Source organism: Arctopsyche grandis, chromosome 4, assembly GCF_051622035.1.
Source record: "Arctopsyche grandis isolate Sample6627 chromosome 4, ASM5162203v2, whole genome shotgun sequence".
NCBI lineage: Eukaryota > Metazoa > Arthropoda > Insecta > Trichoptera > Hydropsychidae > Arctopsyche > Arctopsyche grandis.
The window spans coordinates 2,552,936-2,574,640 of record NC_135358.1 but is presented as its reverse complement, the minus strand read 5'-3'; the positions used below and the strand labels follow the sequence as shown (position 1 = coordinate 2,574,640).

General features: G+C 33.3%; 3 protein-coding genes across 3 annotated transcripts in view; 1 reads left to right on the top strand and 2 right to left on the bottom strand.

Annotated features, from left to right (window-relative positions):
- Sol1 (CUB domain-containing protein Sol1) overlaps positions 1 to 19,345 on the top strand; it is a 262,612-nt gene extending 243,267 nt beyond the window's left edge. The window contains exons 9-13 of the mRNA XM_077428791.1: positions 16,890 to 17,076; positions 18,339 to 18,529; positions 18,602 to 18,809; positions 18,893 to 19,140; positions 19,225 to 19,345. Of these exons, the coding sequence (XP_077284917.1) occupies positions 16,890 to 17,076; positions 18,339 to 18,529; positions 18,602 to 18,809; positions 18,893 to 19,140; positions 19,225 to 19,301 (911 nt within the window). The 3' untranslated portion in view covers positions 19,302 to 19,345. The remainder of the gene's footprint in view (positions 1 to 16,889; positions 17,077 to 18,338; positions 18,530 to 18,601; positions 18,810 to 18,892; positions 19,141 to 19,224) is intronic.
- Positions 1 to 21,705, bottom strand: part of LOC143910435 (uncharacterized) — a 448,390-nt gene that overhangs the window by 261,654 nt on the left and 165,031 nt on the right. The window lies entirely within an intron of this gene.
- DNAlig3 (DNA ligase 3) lies at positions 12,680 to 16,716 on the bottom strand. Its single transcript, XM_077428894.1, has 6 exons — positions 16,642 to 16,716; positions 14,661 to 16,250; positions 13,965 to 14,118; positions 13,630 to 13,893; positions 13,366 to 13,563; positions 12,680 to 13,294 (listed from the first exon to the last, which is right to left on the bottom strand). Exons 2-6 carry the CDS (start codon positions 16,239 to 16,241, stop codon positions 12,852 to 12,854), a joined length of 2,640 nt encoding a protein of 879 aa, XP_077285020.1. The 5' UTR covers positions 16,242 to 16,250; positions 16,642 to 16,716; the 3' UTR covers positions 12,680 to 12,851.

Genomic DNA, 21,705 nt, shown 5'->3' with positions numbered 1-21,705 from the left:
GTTCCAAAGAACGGCAAAAATTCTCTCTGTTTATTCGAATTAACGCAAAAACTGCCGACAGCCAATCAGAACACTGCATATGGCAAGATGGCGGCCATTTCGGCCGGTTACCTGGGTGCAACTGTCATTCCGCATTTCCTTCGTAATTGCTGTTATCATGGACGATCTGTCTCGAAGTATTGAAAAAACCAAAGATGGAGATACAAGAAAGAAAACAATCTGAAAGAAATCGTGAGCAAAGGAACGGAATCGCCGTGAAAGGACAACTCGGGAACAAACACCGGCAAAATCGTTTTCAAGTCTTAATATTTCATTTAATTTCAAAAATTTTCCAAAAAACTGAATTGCAAAATAACTTTAAATCGTATATCTTACTACTAGTCGTACATTGAAATAAAACTTTGTAAATGAAATCCACTAAATAAAGTTGTGGCAGAAAAACTGCGTTTACCAACAAATGAGTGAAAACGAAAAACGTAAAAATTGGGGCACTTGCGGACCCGACTTTGGAGCTTTCTCTTTTATATTTAATCCAAAAAGTAATGTATTAATACAAACTTATTTTGACTTTTTAATTATGTATTTCTAACTGTACTATTTGTACTTATACTAATGTTAATTACGTGTATGTTCAGTTCGACCTAATTATTCCAAATGTACAAATACGTTATTTTGCCAAACTCTAATTACATTCCTGGTTTATTGATTGAAATGAACTTGAATTTTTTAATAGTCCACGCCTCAATTTTGTAACTATTAAATTATATACCATTATGTAAACAACAAAAATATAATTAAGCATTAACCTTGACCCGGTGAATTTTATTAAATATATATTTATAAATATTAAACTGAAACAAATGACCTGAGGAAAAATATTTCAGTATACAAATTTTTGCACAATCTGATTTCAAAAAACTTTTATATACCTATACATATGTATCTATGTTAAAATAATAGGTAACACTTTTTCTAGAATTAAATATTAATGTCTTGCGTGTATGTAGAATTGACCATTATAAAGTTGCAAAATAATTTATTGATAAAAAAGCGACTAAGACAAATGTTCTTGCAAAATATAGGACACTTTTAAAAAAACAGTTATAAATATGTACATTACATTTTTATTTATATTTTATATTCATTAATTGAGTTCTTTGTCGATAATCTCGATAAATCGGCTCCGTGAAAACCAGAAAAATATTATGTTATTAGAAAACATTATCGTTAAATATCATTAATTTATTGAACTGGTCAAAATACTGATAAATAAATCAACATCTGTGTACTTACTGGCGAGATTTACATAAATAAATATTTTTATTTTACATACATATATATATATATATATATATATATATATATATATATATATATATATATATATATATATATATATATATATATATATATATATATATATATATATACCAGGAAGGCCTAACAGGTAAACGCCAACGCCCTTTCCTGGTCAGTTACAAAAACATCGATATGCAATTTTAGGATAATTTTAACAAAGCATAATAGAGACATCTATGGATAAATTTTACGAATTTACATTTTCGTAGCATTTTTTTTATATAAATCGCCAAAATTCGAGATGCTGAAAACTCTGAAATTGTGAGAAATGGGAAACGGTTGCCATTTTGTTTCCCATTGGCAAAATCTGATAGGAAACGATTGACCTTGAATCATAAACCAAGGTCTGGCCAGCAGCAACCAGTGGCACTCGAACCCGTGACCACAATGTTCAAAAGCATTATATGCTTACCACTAGTCAATGCTGCTGGTAAAGCTGGTATTACAAGTGCAGTGGTAGAGCTATTTTATTACCAATAGATCCCAATTTTTTCTAGCTTAGTTATTGAGACGGATTCGTTAAATCGATATCCTCCCCCTCAGTTTCTAACAAATTAGAATTATTAGCATATCTAATTTGTTAAATCTTATAATAAAAATATGCTACCTACATAATTAATTTCTTGCAAATTTTCCGTGTATTAAAAAGTTTGCTCATTGTCCATAGATGTCTCTATTCTATTTTATTTTTAAAATTGCTAGTACTTAAAATGTACAAAAATAATGTAACCTTCTGTGTCACATATATGAATATAAATTGCTAATTTGACCATCTCGTGTTAGAGTTTGCCGATTTTATCTGACTTCATTATTGAGACAGTTTAATATAAAATCTTCCCCATTATTGTCGCAATGCAGATAATTTTCACACTCCAATTGTTGTCACATTATTTGTATATATATACAAACATATATGTCAGTGTATACATAATATGAATGTATTTTTTATATATAATATACTCCAGTTAGTATTGTAGTGACGCAATGGAGATAACTATTAAATAAAACATTGGGCAGAAAAAAGCTAGAGCATATTCTGCCGTCAATATATAATATACAACAGTTAAAGTAGCACCATTCGTCAATACCACATAATTTATGTAAACACATGTCCAAGTTTAAACTGTAGACCGTGCATTTAAAAATTATTTGGCCCCAAAAAGTGACCATAAAACGCAGGCAAATGTGCATGCGGACATTTTCGGCGATCCTGCGGTATAATGGCCGCACACCTGATGAATATAAATTACCCCGGGTTTTTTTTTTGCGTCCACAATACTTCGGACCGGTTCGCGTGACGCAATTTTTTGAGGTCAAAGTGAGCTTTTCAACCCCCGGCACGCACTCACATCTACGCAATTTATACGCGAGCAATGGACCAAGGTTGGCCAAATTCCAAGGCTGCTCCTTCCACCGACCCAACTATATTGTTTATGGTCCTTGCACCCTTGGATAATATTGGATATTATGTATGCCTTTTGTCATTTCGCACACACTCCACTCCCCCATTATGCTGTAAAGATTGTCTAGTAATAATTGTGATTCCAAACTTCGAAGGCTGCAAGATTCAGATTCTCTCGTGTATAATATTGTTGCGTAGGGGTGGGTGGAGGATCCAAGTAAAAGGCCAACAGTCGTTTCACAGCATTTATTGATGATTAAGGAGATACACGCACTGGCAGTGCTCAGTCCAGAATGACATGATATCGCCTACGTACCGCCTTATAAGGGGTAGATCTCTCAGGACGTCTAATCTGTTTACCTACTGTATAGTCACGTATTCGGATATGTATTCCCACGGTATGAGAAGTGCAATCATTGTTTAGCTTATCGCCACTTAGCCTGTCGCTAATCCTTGAAACCACTTATACCAGTCGCACGGTATGGACTTAGTTAATCCGTTAACAGATATCCGTTACAGATAATCCTTGAACGGTCACACAGTCTCTGGGATTCTATTCGCTTAATCCGCGGCGTACGTAACAATATGTATGAATGTACGTATATATATTATACACGACACCCTATGGCGCCCTCGGGGAATTTTTTCAAAAGCGCCGGAGATAAGTTTAAATTTCAAATAATCAATTAAATTTTCGCCTTTGGCACTCTAATCTAAAAAATTTTAGAGTCTTTGGCGCCCTAATTTTAAATTTTAAAGCGCCTTTGGTGCATGGAGTGGCGCCCCAACATACTCGGCGCCCTCGGGCGCCGCCCGACCCAACCCACCCCAAAACCGGCACTGTATGCATGTACGTAAAACATTATGCCACAATACGGTTGACACAATATGAGTGCACTCAGATCAAGTCCGCTAAGTTGGTCACTCGGACATTGTTACGCAGTAATTTCTCCATACAGGTTTTACACTTCAAATTTGTAAAGATCAAGATTTGTAAAATGTTCAATTTGGAGTGTAAAACCCAGAGAAATGTTATAATAATAGAAGCGCCTTTACGAATAAATAAATTGTTTCAATATTACACGGTACGTCTCTATAACTACGCTAAAACGCACGGAATATAATCAGGGTCATCACATATTCACTACAAAAATTAAAGTTTTATTTTCATATAGATTTATTTACAATTTGAGTATATGTTGGTGTTGGGCGTTGGTGGCCAATCCGTTTCTTTTCTCCACTTTTGCGTATTTGCCTGTCCTTGGGAACTCTTAAATTAACGTGTAATGTATAGTTTCAACAAAAATATGTATAATACAAAATAAACGATGTTTATATAAATTAAACTTAAATAATTGGTTATTAATATAATTGAGTATTCGGCGCCACCAAGAGAAATGTTTTTACAATTATTTAAAAATAATTTTTACATTTCTCTGGTGCCACCCCTGAAATGTTATGTAGAATGCGGGCGATCGCCATGAAATGTTTAAAAACTGTCAAACTACGATTTTAATTGAATAATGTGTTACTTAAATGATCAATTTACTTATAAAAATGTATCCCATGTTGTTTATTGTGTGTTTTTGAATGCATTGCGCAATTTTTAACGATGCACTTGTACAGGGAAATTTTTATCGGACATATGTATGTACGTCGACCATCATGCATCAAATACGACTAATGCTAAAATTATTAAGGAATGTCTGTAGACAATCGTCACTTGTCAAAAATATAACGCCTAAAGCCACTTCTATTATTATAACATTTCTCTGGTAAAACCTGTATATATGTCACTGTGGATGTTTGTATGAATTCGCATTGTATAAAATGCTTACGTATATTGATTGAATTATATCTGTATAAGTGCTTTGGAGCGATCTGTAAAGGCGAGTGTTCATGCTTTATGAAATAAAATATAATAATATATACTCCAATAAGTAGTGAATCATAATCACCTTTAAATATTAAAAATGTTTAAAATCGAATACGCATTAATAAGATTCGTTTATTTTTCACGATTTAAGTGTTCGCGTTGGCGTTTTAATTCATTAAGAAGATAATAAACTTAAAAAAGGTGCGTTTACATTATTAGATTCGAGGCCATTTAACAGTTAAATTCACTATTATGCTAATTTAATGTATGGCGAGGGTCGCTCCAGTTCCACTTCCAGATCTCACATATTTTTTTTTATTACCAAACCAGCCCAGAAATTCGGTTCGAAGATTCGTCCGATATTGCCTATATCGTTAAAATTGTACGTCGCACGTGTCGCATGGCGTTCATTAATTTTTCACGTTTTATAAGCGCGATTATCGACAAACGAGAGGAAAGGAGTTTAACGGCAAAGCAAGCTTCTCAAAGTTTCCCATCCCAACCTTATCCCGCATAATCCACCTTTTCACCGCAATAAACCATGTCGGAATTAACGCGTCGAGATAACAATGAAAAGATTAGTCTCGGACTTGGAAATGCGACGACAGCTCTGCCCGGGAAAATTAGCGTTCAACCTACTGGAAGTCGATCACCATTCTCACTGGACCATTTCCATACAAATTTAATAAATATAGTGCCACAAATGCCAATATCCAATGACATTTATTGTCAAAAATCAATTTTGTGACTGTGATATTTTAAAATTTGTATAGGTATGGTGTCATCTGCAAAAACTGGCGTTTGAAATGCCAGTGGAACTTAATTGCCATGAATTAAAGGAACAGTTTCGCTAAAGTAGTACTAGCAGCATTATTTAGTTCTAAGACACTTACCCCCTGGACACATACCCCCCCGGACACATACCCCCGGTCAAAAACCCCCTGGACATTAACCCACCATGCAAATACCCCCCCCCCCCCCCCCCCGTCAAGAATAAAAATTGACAGTATCTTTAATAAAAATTCAGTATCAATGCCAATTTATTTCATTAGATCTATGCTTAGTAAATACGAATCTGGTAATAAAAAATGTCGATTGGCTCGAGATTCGGAGATATGTGTATTTAAATCGCGCGATTTTTCTATATCTTGGTGTTTTTCCGTCGATGTCTCAAAATCTATCAATTTCTTCTTCAAAATGAATATTGGAATCTATAGTCGGGTATTTTATCTTTCATTTGTAGTACTTTTCAGCTTTCAAATCTCTCTAAGTAGTTGTCCAGTTCAAATCGAAAGTCAAAAGTACGTATTTTCATTTGGGATTTTTTCCCACTGTTAATACTATTTTATATTGAGTATTTTCTATTTAAACATGTTTATTGAGATAGTCTTCTGGCCACACTATTTTTTGTTTTTATTTAAAAGGGTTAATTGGAAGTGTGCTGAATTTTAAATCGGTAAAATTGCGAGCTAAAATCTCGTGCTATTATTTACTCGTATTTACACGAATCTGAATTCAATTATAAGGATAATACATATATTAAATTGTCTTTATATAAGAATTAAATAGAATTCCACTTAGAAAAATCATATTTCGACTATTCTTGTGGATTAATAACAAAAATTCGTTTATTTTATACTATTTTATATCGAGTATTTTCTATTGAAACATGTTTATTGGGATAGTGTTCTGGCCACACTATTTTTTGTTTTCGTTTAAAAGGGTTAATTGGAAGTGTGCTGAATTTTAAATCGGTAAAATTGCGAGCTAAAAGCTCGTACTAGTATTTACTCGTATTTACACGAATCTGAATTGCATTAATAGGAATAATAAATTAAATTGTCTTTATATGAAAATTAAATAAAATCCCACTTCACTTAAAATTATATTTCGGCAATTCTTGTGGATTAATAACAAAAATTCGTTTATTTTATCGATAGAATTTTTGTTATTAACACACATACATGTACGAATACCGCATTATTTAACCAGCAGTACGGCTCGGTGGTTGCATTTATGTTTAGCACCGAGAAGTTCCGGGTTCGATCCCGTGCTAATCTTAAATACTGCTGGTTAGACTCGGATATTTGTGACTCCAAATCGATCGTTTCTTATCAGAGTTTGCCAATTTATCTGATTTTCATTGAAACGGTTCCTCGAATTGGCAAAAATCATCCTACCTGCTGTCACAAATATCTGAATTTGATTTATGTACAATATGTAAAAATGTACGCACAAGTCTAAATCCATAGATATCTCAATGGATTAATTAATTAATTAAATATTAATTTCGTGTTGTTCAGCTTCTTGAAATACAGTGCTTTATGTAATAAAAATGCTGCAATGTTTGTAATTAATTGTCTAGGAAGGTGAATTGGAGTCTACCTGTCAGACCTTCCTGGTATATATCTATTCAAAAAATTCAAAAAATAAATTAAAAATATATATCTTCTTCTTCAACCGTCTTATATTGGATTGGTAAGGCGCGATCGGTAATCCAACTTCTTGAATCTTCCAGGAAAATCTATTTTCGGTTGCTATTGAAATCTCAGATTTTCCTAGCGTCTTCTGAAACGTCTCATCACATGTAACGCTTTCATCCAACATCTTCACAAGTAGCTCTAGTCAGCTTAACTGAGATCTTTCGATTTCTACAGATTTTGTACGTATCATACTAATGCGGCTATGGAATTGAACATGTGAATATGTAATTGAATTGAATATGTAAGTTTCAAAATTCTATAATAAATCTCGTATAACACTGAGCAACAAAAAAAAAAATTGTGAGATGGAGATTATTCAATCTGAATTGTACATATACTGAATTTGACCGACTGAATTTCAATATACCATTAATTTTTGTTTCTTTTTTCTCGCTTAAGAGTTTAATAAAATGCGCAATTTTTATAGATTTTCGGCTTTTGAAATTTTTAACTCAAAATATAGTATTACTGTGCCAAAAGTGAGTATTAAAATCAATAGTCAATTGTTTTTCCTATTGATTTTGTTTTTTTGTTGCTTTAAAATACTTATCTAGCGATTTTAAAGGTCAAAAATATTATTTTTTATTATCTTACACATTTTTTCCCTTAATTTTATGAGCTTTTTTGCATAATTTTCACTAGACCACTTTATAAAAATTTATTTTTTATTTCAATATTTTTTTTTATTTTTTAAACGTTCTAATCCGAGCGGTAAATAATTTTAAATTGAGTTTAAAAACGCGGTTGCCATGACCGAGCCAATGATGTTAGAGCAAGAAGAAGAACGGAGAGCGCATCACTCCATCTCACTCGCTCACGCTCACTTGTGAGCGATGATCACCCAGAACATTTCATATTGTAATTTAAAACCATTTACCGCTCATATTAGTACGTTCAGAAAAAAAAACTTAGGGAGATATAGAACTGGTCCAATAAATGCATGATAAAAAATATATATTTTTGACTTGATAATTAATTATACGCAATAAAAATCACAATCAGTAGAAAATATACCCGACTATTGATCTCAATACTTGCTTTGGCTCAGCAATTCCAGGTTTTTGAGCTAAAGACTGCAAACGCCCTAAAAACATCTGTAAAAATTACACATTTTTTAAACGCCTATATCTCATAAACGAGAAGAAACCAACAAACATCATTTTCATATTCGAATTTAGTGGGTCAAAGAAAAATTGATTAGCCTCCGCTCTGGTAAGTAAGAAACGTGATTTCTTTGTTGCTCAGTGTAATTGATCATTAAAAAAGATCGTTACTGTAGTAAAAAGCATTCACAGGATATTTTCAATACGACTTTGTTTTGTAGCTACAAATATAAATAAGAAAAAAGTTTGCTGCTGTAAATGAGCTCTGGTCCTATTTGAAGCAAGAAGCTCTTATCATTTTTACAATATTGCTCTATTACTCACCCCACTCGAATTTTTCGTTCCACCCTTTCTTGAAGGCAACGAACAATCCCTAGAGATGTACCCTTCTCAATACACTTCACTGCTTAGCAGACAGTTAAAGTGTTGATAGTGAAATTGCAACCCTCGAAATCAAATCCAATTTTAATAACTCACACCCACTCAATCAGAATGATTTTTTGCACAAGATGTGCAACAGATCCCTCTGAAGCATTTACATGTGTATATACAGTGCTGGCCTTACACCCTATGGCACCCTCCGGCAATTTTTTCTAAGCGCCCCTAGAAAATTGTGACAAATTATTTTGTGGCATTGTACACGGAGATAAGTTTCAATTACAAATAATCAATTTATGTTTCGCCTTTGGTACTCTAATTTAAAAAAATTGGGCTCTTTGGCGCCATAATTTTAAATTTTAAAGCGCCTCCAGTGCATGGAGTGGCGCCCCAACATACTTGGCGCCCTCGGGCACCGCCCGACCCAGTCCCCCCCTAAAACCGGCACTGTGTGTATAAGTATCTTCTCTTACTAATTACATACTACATACCACTTCTCACAATACTCCATTTTCAGCAAGACCATATGCATAAATATTGAGTGTATGTATCCAGCTAAAAATAACATAATAATTGCTTGATCCCAAGAGTTGTGACCCGGTGATTCCTCGTGTCACACATTGGGAAACTCTGTATGTGTAGACTGGCTCTTTCCCACCCCACTCCCCTGTAAAAGGACGACACAAATCTAATTTCACCCCGAGTCCCGTACAGCTTCATCTTGTGAATATTTTAAGCGTTTCATTTCTTGCTTGCAAGTTTTCCAACACCCCTCAGGGACGAGAGACGAGACGCCATGTGCGAACAAAATGACCGGCAATGAAATTGAAACCGTTTCATATGTGCGGCAAAAAATGTTTTACGGCCAACTAACTTATGCAAATATGATACGTACCCATTATAAATTTATATGCGATCATATATTTATATTGGTTCGACCACCGACCTAAAGGACCATTGAGAACGACTCGTTTTTTTTTGCAATTGGTCACCTGTAAACTGGGGCAGCTAGAATTAAGTACATACGTATATAATATGCATGTATATTGAACTGGCACTAAGAGCTTCGAGCAATTAAATAGACTGTAATGAGTTTACCTGTACGTACAATGTTCTCTATTCGATGAGAATTCGTATTATTCTGCTAAAAATATACTTGATAGATGAGACGGAGGGTAAATTTCATCGATTTTTAGACCGTAAAGATCGTTATGTATGTATATTTGTATCACAACTACATGGTTCGGTGATTATTGGTCACAAAGCGCTCGCCCAAAAGTCACTAAAATCTCTATAACGGAACATCTAGCAGACGAAAAGTCCATCATATTAACTATAACTATTGTTGCGTAGATGTGGGTGGAGGATCCAAGTAAAAGGCCAAAGTCGTGTCACAGCATTTATTGATGATTAAGGAGATACACGCACTGCCAGTGCTCCGTCCAGAATATTTTGATATCGCCTAAGTACCTCCTTATAAAGGAAAAGGTCTCTCAGGGCATCTTCGACGTCCCGTTTGTTTACCTATTGTTATGGTTACGTACTAGATGTGCCACGGAAGTCAGTCCCAGGCTATCGCTGTCGGTTCTGAGAACTCTACCGGAATGCGACCGAGTTACCGCTACCCCCGCTAAGTGCATTCGGGGGTATCTCATTGTTAGCCGACTTGTACTTAAGTCTGGAGATAATCCTCGAAACCAATTATAACGGCGGATCCTTTTAGTATACGCTACACTATCATACTAACGAGAACTCGACTGCCAAATATTCCGTATTCGCGATTTTCATGGCAAAAATTTTCTTTTGGGCAATCACGATGTGACTAATAATCCAATTACCCAACTATATATATATATATATATATATATATATATATATATATATATATATATATATATATATATATATATATATATATATATATATATATTAGGACGCGGGAAGGTGTGTTGGCCGTATCCCGGCCTATGAAAATACTTTTATGTTTGTTACGTTTTATTTATGTTCAGTTTATAAAAGAGTTATTGTATGCACGAAGGAGCTAGTTGCTCAGCTTCGGAGAAGTGAGCTGGCTGAACTCCATAGGTACACTCTAACGTCTGGAGCTGATGCGTCGGTTTATATATTGTAGTTCGATGCATGCCGTGTGCAGATGTCTTTGTCTCCAGGCCATGTGTTGTAGCTGTATGATTACATCAGCGTCTGAACGTCGTTTATATACGTGCGTAGTACTTACATTTGGATTACATTCCAAATGAATTACATTGAATTAGTCGCGGTATTTCAAAGGCATCTAGACGTCGTTAATTTTGCAGCTGTGTGATGACATTAGCGTCTGAGCGTCGTTTGTTTTGGAATGCGGCTAATGCAGATACAATGTATTCCTACGTGGTTCGTTCGTTTTAAGATCGAGTGATGATATCTTTCTTCTGGAATAGTCGAATGGGTCATTGCCTTTGAGTAGCGAAGATAATTCCAGGCGAAGTTAGCTCTGCACTCTTTGTACAGGAGCGCGTATGATGCTATCATACAACTTGTATATTATCATGATATAGATGACATCACTGGTTTTGATTCGGTATAGCACAAGTTGTACTATATTCCTACAATAGTAATCAAATAATCAATCGATAATTTTCTGATAATCTTTATGGTACAAAGTTATTTTTTCATATACAATTGACAAAAAAATTACAATTTATGGTCTTGACTGCCTTAATAAAACTTAATCATCCGGTACAATCATTTTGATTGACGTAACTAAAATATGTAGTTGATTTAAGGAATAGGAAAAAATAGGTTTATATTATAAATAAAAGGCATATGTGAGGGTCTAAAAATAGGTAATAGGTCTTATAATAACTTTATTGTAATGTAAAAAGGAACTTAAACTTATGCATTATATATTATATATGTATGTATATGCATGTACATATGTAGAGGAAATGCTTAAGTTATTGGCGAGTGTTCAATTATTGGCCATTTGTATTCTGAAGTTAAAAAATAAGAATGAAATGTTAAGAATTAAAAATATAAAAACGTAAGAACCCTAGAACATATTGTAATTTTAATAATATTCTTGTTTACTGCTAATAAATAGCAACCTAAAATTTTTTTGTCAACTAGTGTGCGTTTTATTCGAATGGCCATCAAATATAAACTGGCCAACAACTATAGAATTCCTTTGATGTGGTAACTTTTATTTCTTAAAAAAAGCATACATTATAATATAATATAATATAAAAAAAAAACAGTAAAATAATATAATACATTCATTATTAACGAATGCAGTTACTTCAACTTTTATAAATTATACAAAACAAAAACTTTAAATTGAATAAAATCATTAAACTTAACTAATACTATTAAACCAAAATAAAATTCATATTTCTACATACATATGTATAGTGTACAGTCAAATCGTTGCAATACATATTATTAATATGTACTAAATCGCTATATCTTAAGACAGAGATTCAAACTAAATATCAGTAGAAGTGTACATATAATTAGCCCAAAATAGTATACAATAATAATACAATATTTTCAATAAAAAAATATAAATATTATTACTATGTATAGCCAAGTTAAAAAAAAAGCGTAAATAAGGCCAAGGAATGTGAATGCATATATGTAGAATTATATAAACATTTAAATAGTGACCATTATCGAATAATTTTAAATTTAAGTTCCTAATTAAAATCTTCTCAGATAATAACGAACGAAAGAAAATCATCATAATAATTGAAATGAAAAAATACATTGAAAAACAAAACTAATCCATTGATATTATGCATATACATATATTATGTATGTACAAAACATATATTAAATCCCAGCAAACACATTCAATTTTTACTTAAACTATGAACAATATATGAAGTTTTGTAATTATGTGAAAATTCGACTCGAAATTTTGACTCGGAATCGATCACTGGTCAAGTTTTCATGGTTTAGAAAAAATGATATTTCACATAACACTAATCCTATCACAATGAAATTTGGTATCAATTGCTAAAATGCTTATTGTTACTTTTATTATAAAAAATTTAGACTTCCACACAACTCTTCAATTTTTAAAAATTTAAATAAGACTAGACAAGGCATATAAGGTGTATGTTCAAAATAACTTGAATATTTTAACAATATAAACATATGTATGGTATATATTTTTATGGAAAAATTTCAATGATGCAATTTTCAAACTAACAGTCACCAGTTCCCGACTGTTGACTCCGTAATAGTTAAAGTTAATTAGTCAATCTGACAGCATATGGTGCAGTATTGACGATTTCGTTAGATTCAACACACAATTTAAGCCATTCTAAAGTAACATGTCGGGCTAGTTTGGAAGTGTCCCATTTAGACTCGTAATACTCCCGGACTGATATCGACTCGACCGAGTGAATGACATGGGTCGCCTCACTACCATCATCAGACTCGTCTAAAGATCCACCATATGCAATCCAATACCGCTTAAAGCGGTTAATTTCACTGCTTAATTCACTTTTAAAAAAAAGTAAAACACAGCTATGGAATACATCTGGCAGCGGGTTTTTAATTGTGACCACTTTAGATGGACTTCCTTTGATTGGACTCGCTTTGGACGGACTCTTTAGGAAATCGACGATATTTTTTTGCCTCTTTGAAATACTTAGGTCGTCGTTAATAATTTTCCTTTTGCCAGGATTTACTGAAATTCAATCACACAATAATAATTCAATTCAAACATAATTTTATTATGATAAAATTTAATAAACATACTCTTTATATCGGAATCTGATGTATTTTTGAACAGATGAGAATAGTCAGTTTTTTGTTTTGAATTCTCAAACAAGATTTTAAGTTCGGCGAAAGACGTGGCAGACTCCCACGACTTATCGTTCCTTATTTTAGTCACCCGTGGAAATCTAATTGAAATTCCACCTGCCGTGTGTATGTCAGCTTGAGAAAATTCAGCGCCTGAAATGAGACAAGTTAAAGCCAAAACATTTTTACAGAAATATTTGCAACAACAACAAAAAATACCAGTGATTTCCCAAACGGGTTGCTTCTTCGGATCATTTGCTACGAAATCGGGCACCATTTTTTTGGTGCATTTGAACCAAGAAGGCACTCTTAGCATATCTTGAGATATCTTAGTCATGTTATTCATAAGTGGGTCTTGCAAAGAAGCCAGAGTATCATCGTCGTGTCCCCCCGATACCTTTGTCACAGTGAGCCATTGATTTTTCGACTGATCGTAACAACCCATTAAGAAGACCGAAAGCATACCGCCCTTTTTTCCACTTCCTGAAACACAACTAAAATTATACCCAAGTAAAAGAAGATATCAATCAAATAGTAATCGGAAACGTACACACCAAACCAAGCACCCAAAACTACAAGATCTGCACTATCGGCCATTGCACCATCTAAAAGATAGTCTTTTTTTACTTTAAGCCAATGTCTTTTTCCAGGCTCATACTTTGATTCCAAATCTTTCAAGACTAACCCTTCCAATCCTAATTCGAACACCTAAAATATATAAATTTATATTTAAATTGTATTAAAATGTATAACATATATATACTAGGCTTGTGCCCGTTGATTTCAACGGGTGGTTTCCAAAAAGAATTGAAACACGAATAAAAAAAGTTATATTTAGTATAATGTATAATGTAAGGTAATTTATAGGCGCACGTAATATTAATCGAAATAAAAAGTGGCACATTATACACACAACACCTTCCGAAATGATTAATGAATGTGCGTGTGTGCCCTGGGGGCCTAGCCCCCCGCGCCCCCAGCAGCCACATGTTCCGTGATCGAGATTTTTGCGGAACAATTACCGAACCTAATTTATGTATGAGCAAGTGCGATATCGATTTCAATTTCGATTTTGGTTCTGATTCCCAATCCCTGTTTCAGTTCCGATTACCAATTCCTATTTCAATTCCGATTCCCGATCCCTATTTCAGTTCCGAGTTCCTATTGTAACTATGTTTTAAATCATGTATCAATTTGTATCCGAAACCACCTGTTTAAATTTCAACACTAGTAATAAAATAAAACAATACCTGACACATCATCTCTTGTAGCTGCTTACTTTTATAAATAACCTCTACTTTTGAATACATAATGCGGTTTTTAATCTCAACCATGTTGTTTTCTAAAATTCTCCGCCTTTCACGGATAGATTTGTTAGTTAAGCTTTCGCCGTTGTAGAAAATACAATCAAAAACGAATAAGCACTCTTGAGCGTGTTCAAATTCGCTCTTTTTATGCACACCCAAAGATCCGAAGGGCAACAGTTGCCCGGTCGTCGTATCCACCATTAAAATCTCCGAATCCAATATCATATCATTCGCGTGCGGAAACGCTTTAGGTATATAGTCTTTCAAATGCTGTATCTTATGCTTCATGACGGGTTTCAACGACCTAGAAAAATACTGGAAGACATTGTTCGACTTGTGAACTTGAACACGTTCACCGTCATATTTTATTTCGGACATCATTCCATTCGGACACTTCTTCATCGCCATTTCGATGGATTTGCAAGCCTCGGCTAGCATCGGCGACACCGGAGTCATGACCTGTAGATCGGCGTCAGTTGACTTTTTGGTCGGTGTTCCATGTTTTTTGACAATTGAAATATTCGATAGGATGATATCAATGTCATTCTTCGATCGATATTCTTCGTAAGCTCCCGGTTCCAACGCATCCAAAATATACTTGCACTTGGCCCCCATTCTTAGATCTCCGATGATCAAATATATAAGGTATTTTAAATCTTCCGCAGTGCATTTGTGAATGATCGATCTGAACATGGCAAACTGCTCTTCTTCTTTAGTCAAAGCGGTGAGTGCGTTTAAAAATTCATCGATTTCAAATACAGTCAACGTGCTGACCGAAGCAGGATTTACTATAGATTTATTGAAAAAATTCTTCAATGTCTCTCCAACGTTTCCTTCATTCAAATCTTCCATCATATCGTCGCGATCGACGCGCAAAAGTCTCGCGAAAATTTTCAACAGTTGCCTATCTTTTAGATTGTAAACCCTATTGAGAATACTCGGAGCGAGTAATTTAATCCAGACTGATATATCGCTCTTGAAGCCGGTCCGATCAGATCCTTCCGTGAAAAATTGTTTGAACATCATCATTTTAGATGTGTGTTTCGAATCTTTAGCCACATTCCGACAAAGATTTTGAAATTCTTGAAAAGAACTATCTCTATGGCTAACGTCGATAGTATCTGCTTTTTTCGTTACAACGTTACTCGTTGAAGGCTCGTCGTCAAGTTCGTCGCATTCTTTAACAATTACAGGGGAAGAATTGTGTTTTTTGGAGTATTGCACCTCCATATCGTTTAATTTAAGCAAAATCAACGTCTTATCATCCGGTGACAAGTTTTCAAAGTTTTCAATCTCGGCTGTTGATGTGATTCTTTTTGTGGTCGGTCGCTGCTTCATGAATAAATTCATGAGACAATCAACGTGGTGCCATGTCTTCATGAACTTGTTGTCTCCGTACGGGGAAGCGACAAGCTTTGCCATACGCAATTCTCCAGCAACGCATACAGTGCGACATGCACGGCACGCGGCACGTCCCGTCTTAGCCCGCTCGATAGAAAACGGCTTCCCACCTTCATCATCCATTATGATATCCTGAAACGATACAATTTTACTATCAATACAATTGTGCAGGTTATAGAAATATGTACAAAAAATTTAAAAAAATCGAGTTAAAAGAAAATTGTATAGAAATGTATCAGAACAAACTGAAAATAAAGACCTTCTCGACTGTCTTACACTGACTTTAAATTTGAAAGTCAATGTTAGAACGCATTTAAAGTGAAAACTTTTAATGCCATTAATATTAACATGTAGCGATAAAATAAAAAAATTATAATAGAAAAGATCAATATGACAGTATACTGGGTATGAGGTTAGGCTCAGATACGTACGAAAATATTTAAAAAAAAAATGTAGTATACCTAAATTTATCGATTACGAAAGAGCTTATATCACATTTTAAAAATAATAAACATATACATACTTTAGGAATAATATTAAGTGGAGAAAATGAAAAAAGACCGTCAAACACGCCCGGCGAGTGAAACGTCAGATGCAGAACTTCGTTGACGTTAGTCGTAACAGCGCAAACTCCAGCTATAAATCAATACGACTTTAAATTTATTTTCATGAACTATCCCTTATAAAATAGCATACCATACCATTTTTAATGATTAAGAATGAAATATTAATAGCATATGTATCTTAATTATAATGTTTGTTTTTTTTCAGCATCGAGCTGCGATGCAGTATTCAATAGCGACACCAATAAAAACGGGACTTTTGCTTCTCCGCATTATCCAGGACCTTATCCTTCAAGGTCACACTGTCGATATGACTTTCAGGGACGTGGAAAGGAGAGAATTCAGATTGTCTTCCAAGATTTTAGCCTCTACCATCCAACTGACGAATCAACAACGTAACTTTTTTTAAATATTTGATTTTATTTTTAATAGTTCAATGCGCTTTCATTTTAAAGGATATTTATTTATTGTATTATGTTATATGTAGTTGAAAGTATAAAATATTAAACGTTCAACAATAATAAGTAGAAACTTTATATACCTAAAATGGTACACTAATCCAGAGCATCGTAGCCTTTTAATATTCGCGGCACACATTGTTTACGACTCGTAGAGTTTGTCAGCTACGTACATACATATGTACTTCATCGGTAGTCGCTAGTTATTCCGTATATGCATAGGGACAAAACACTAACATTGGTTTTCTCCCTCACACGTGATCTCACTCGCACGCATTAGGCCGAAGTGCTGTTTGGAGAACACACCCTTAAACTGGTCACGAGAAAACTGGTTACACCCAAAAATCCGTCAACCAGTTTTCTCGTGACTGATTTTAGGGTGTGACCAGTTTTCTTGTGACCGGTTTTAGGGTGTGACCAGTTTTCTCGTGACCAATTTTAGTGTGACGGGTGATCACGTGTAACCGATCTAGAGCGACCGGTTGTCCTGTGACTGGTTCTGTGACTAGTAGTCCGTTTACCAGCAATATGTATGTATGTAGGTATATGACTGCAGTGATAAACAGATTATTCACTAAAAGTTTAAGTCACTAAAATCTCGATCATGGAACATCTGGTACTCGAGTTCTCGTTAGTACAATGTTTCGCGTACATAAATTTCGATTGATGGCGTTTTTGGGTGCCAGATGTTCCGTTATCGAGATTTCAGTGACATGCGCAAGATCGCTTTTTGCGGAATAATCACCGAACCCGTCAACTATAGATCAAATCAATTACTCTAGGTGCTCCCTTACCCGATGCGGTGCAAACGATTGACAAGACAGACGGAACCACAGATTAACGACACGTGTACCTTATGCGTGCGCACTGCTCGCACTTACACTAAGCGAAATCTACCCGAAGTCCCGACATACCTACCCTGTATACGTTCTGTGCTTCTGATACTTTAGTTCCGAATTTTGCCTTATTAATTAAACTCGCCAGAAAGATCCATTTAAATTTTAATAATTGCATCTGTGCACATCGAAAGGTTACTCGTCATCTGATGTGCAATCTATTATTCGTGAAGTCGAGAATTGCGTTTAAAGCAGCCATCCAGTTAATCTGTGGTTCAGTCTGTCTAGCGCTTGTCGATCGTTTGCACCAAGCCCTCCCTTACCCCATTAATCGCTTGAAATGAAATATTTGTTTGTTTTCAGATGCGAAAGTATAGACGCTTTACAGGCATATGTCCACATTGATGGAAGAATGGAAAAGATTGATTCGTTTTGCGCATCGACCACACCTCGCCCAATCATGTCCAATGGACCAAGAATGATGTTGGAATTCCGAGGCATATATTCCTCGCGTTACATTAGAGGATTTAAAGCCTTTTATAGTTTTACAGAAAGTATGAATACGTCGTCAATGCTGAAAATTATAATATCAAAAGCTCGTTTACATTCTTAAATCTTTGTTGCAGATTTTGGTGTAACAGATGGTAAGCAGTTGACAGAGTTCCCATGTGCCTTTGTTTTTAACAGTTCGGAAACGAGAAACGGAACATTCAGTTCTCCCAACTATCCAGGTTCATACCCTAGAGATACAGAGTGTCATTACTTTTTCCACGGACTTCAAAAGGAAAAAGTTCATTTGCATTTTACATACTTCGATATAGAAGGAGTATTACCGTAGGAATTTTTCTATATTTTTTTATTTATATGACTCAATTACTAAGTGTGTGTGTGTGTTCATACATAAAAATCATTTTTAGGTGTGAGGCAATGTCAGCAAGTGACTATGTCGAATTTTCAAATTTTATGGCGAGGGATAGAAAGTATAATAGACATTGTGGACAACTTAAAGAATTTCATATTGAATCAGATAGAAAATTCTTTAGAGTGACTTTCCGATCGAACGATAGGCTCGATGGTACTGGATTCAAGGCAAATTACCAATTCTTAGATGAAGTTGAATCTTACACCTCCAAACCAGACACTGGAAAGTCTAGTAGCATTAAGGGTAATTTATTTATCAATATTTAATTTATTTAAGTATAAATTTTTTAAATGAATATAACAATAATATATTTCACTGTATTTTCAGAAATGTCAACGATTGGAACACTTGTTCTGTGTGCTTTATTTTCAATTGTAGCACACACCTTGGGTAATAATATATAAAATCATGTTAATTAAATCAAAGTGAGATTTTTTCGTAAGTTTTATTTAGTATTTCACAAAGAGTATCTCCATATTGTAAATATATTCCATAAATATTTATTTTTCAAATTATTAGGGAAATATCAAATTTCAAATGTAGAAATGTAAAGTTGTATAGTAAAAAAACCCTATATATTCTTATTTTATATAAAAACAAATTACTGAATTTGTATAAATTATTTATTTATTATATGTGAAAGGAAAGTAAATTTTATGAAAATGTTAAAAAATCAAGACAGTTGAATTTAAAATAATGATGGTTTTATATATGTATTTATATTTTGATTTGTGTCAATAATAAATAAATAGTCGATAATGGGAATAAATATACATATGTATATCTATCTACATACTCTTTTATGATCATTATAGATTTCAATTCCTCCATTCCATTTAAAATACATTTAAAAATTCAATTTCACTATAGGGTATGAATAATAACAATGATTATTTCTTATGTAAGTCTAAATTATCAAAAAATATATATAATAACAATTATATTTTTTATTATAATGAATAATTTTCAGTTACAAACAACATTTCTTTTTTAATATGAACACAATTTTATCATTTGAATATTAACGAATTTTAATAAAATGTCAAATTAATTATATTGCACACAATATCTAATGATTTACTTCAAATGCAGCATAAAAATATGTACTATATATATATAACACGCTTGATATCAAGTTCAAAAACACAAATACATATTTCTAATCCTGTTTAATTATTTTGAAAATATAATGGCAATGTGTACATTTTATTTAAACACAAATGTACGTATATATGAATACATATAATATTTATAATAAACAATAAGTTTTGTTCATGCTTTAATTTAAATAAATCAATAACTACATATATGTATTACTAACATAATACAAAATTTTATGCATCATTATTTAATAAAAATTCAATGGTAAAATATCAAAAATTTAACTTATAAATAATGTATAATTATCATCTCTTCATTGTAAATTAGTCGTTTTGTATTTATTTGAAAATACTGCAGCGCGTATGGAATTTCATTGAAAATAGACAATTTGTAGATAATTTTATATTAAAAAAATAATTACTATAGATAAAAGAAATAACTTGTTTATTATAAGTAATAAAATTTATTTTAGTTTTAATAGAAATTATTTTTATCTCGTATAAAATAAAAAAAAAACATTGTGTAAATATTCATGAAAGATCATGAACTAATGATGATACATAACTATCTAGAATAGCAAATTTGGTTTGAAATGTAACATGTTCTATTGTATTTATGCATTATTATTGTATTTATCTCATAATAAATATTTATCTTTTTATACGTTTAGATTTCAATCAAAGACTTGCAACATACTTTGTAAACGTAGACTATCCAATTTGTACATATGTATTAAAAAAATGTTTTAATACTAAAATAAATAAGGAAATTCAAGTTATTGCTTCATTTAGTTCCGTACACATCAAAATATACACATGCAATCACTATATACATAGCAAAATATGAAAAATTGACTAAACTTTCAGAACACAATAACTCCCCTTTCATACAAACACGGTCATTTTTAATAAAACAAAATTAAACCAGCCTTAAATACATATACAGACCATATAAATTGTATAAAACATAGGATTTAAATTTAGCACCACTTGGTATAAAAAGTAGACACCTGCAGATCACAAATTATACACACGGTAGTGTGCATACGAAGGTGTGCAATATATTTCGGAAAGTCAACACGTCGCCAAAAATGCATCATCAAGACGGTAAATATTAATTTAAAATACTTAATTAGCAAATCGATGCATCGCAAGCAAAACATTGACGAAATTTAGCGCACACCCATTACAAATCATAAGCAAACACATCAGATTCATAGTTAAAATCACAATCATAATATAAATACCAGAAATAAAAAAAGGATCTAAGTGCCATTTTAGTATGAGAACGCGCCAACTCTCAGTAACAGACCTTTTTTTCAATGCATTGCATAACAATTGTATGAGCAATACAAACTTGCTTTTGACATATGTACACTATTATAAAACGATTTTGGGGACTTGGACCATAATTTAAAGCATTTGCTGGACGTATTTCTGGCATAAAACCGATTTTGGATGTTTTGGCACTTGAGCTCTTTTTATTTCCGCTATTCATACGTATATAATTCAATGTTGAAACCCGACAAGCAAAAAAACTTTCATAGATCGTATCATTTTGTATTGGAATGGAAATCGGCGGGAGATCAAGTGACAATTTAAACCTTGCCGAGGCATTTTGAAGGTGGTCCAAGACCGCCAGACGGATCGTTGACTCATTGCAGTACTACTTTTTTGAAAGTATTCCTCAAAACTGCATTTAAACTAG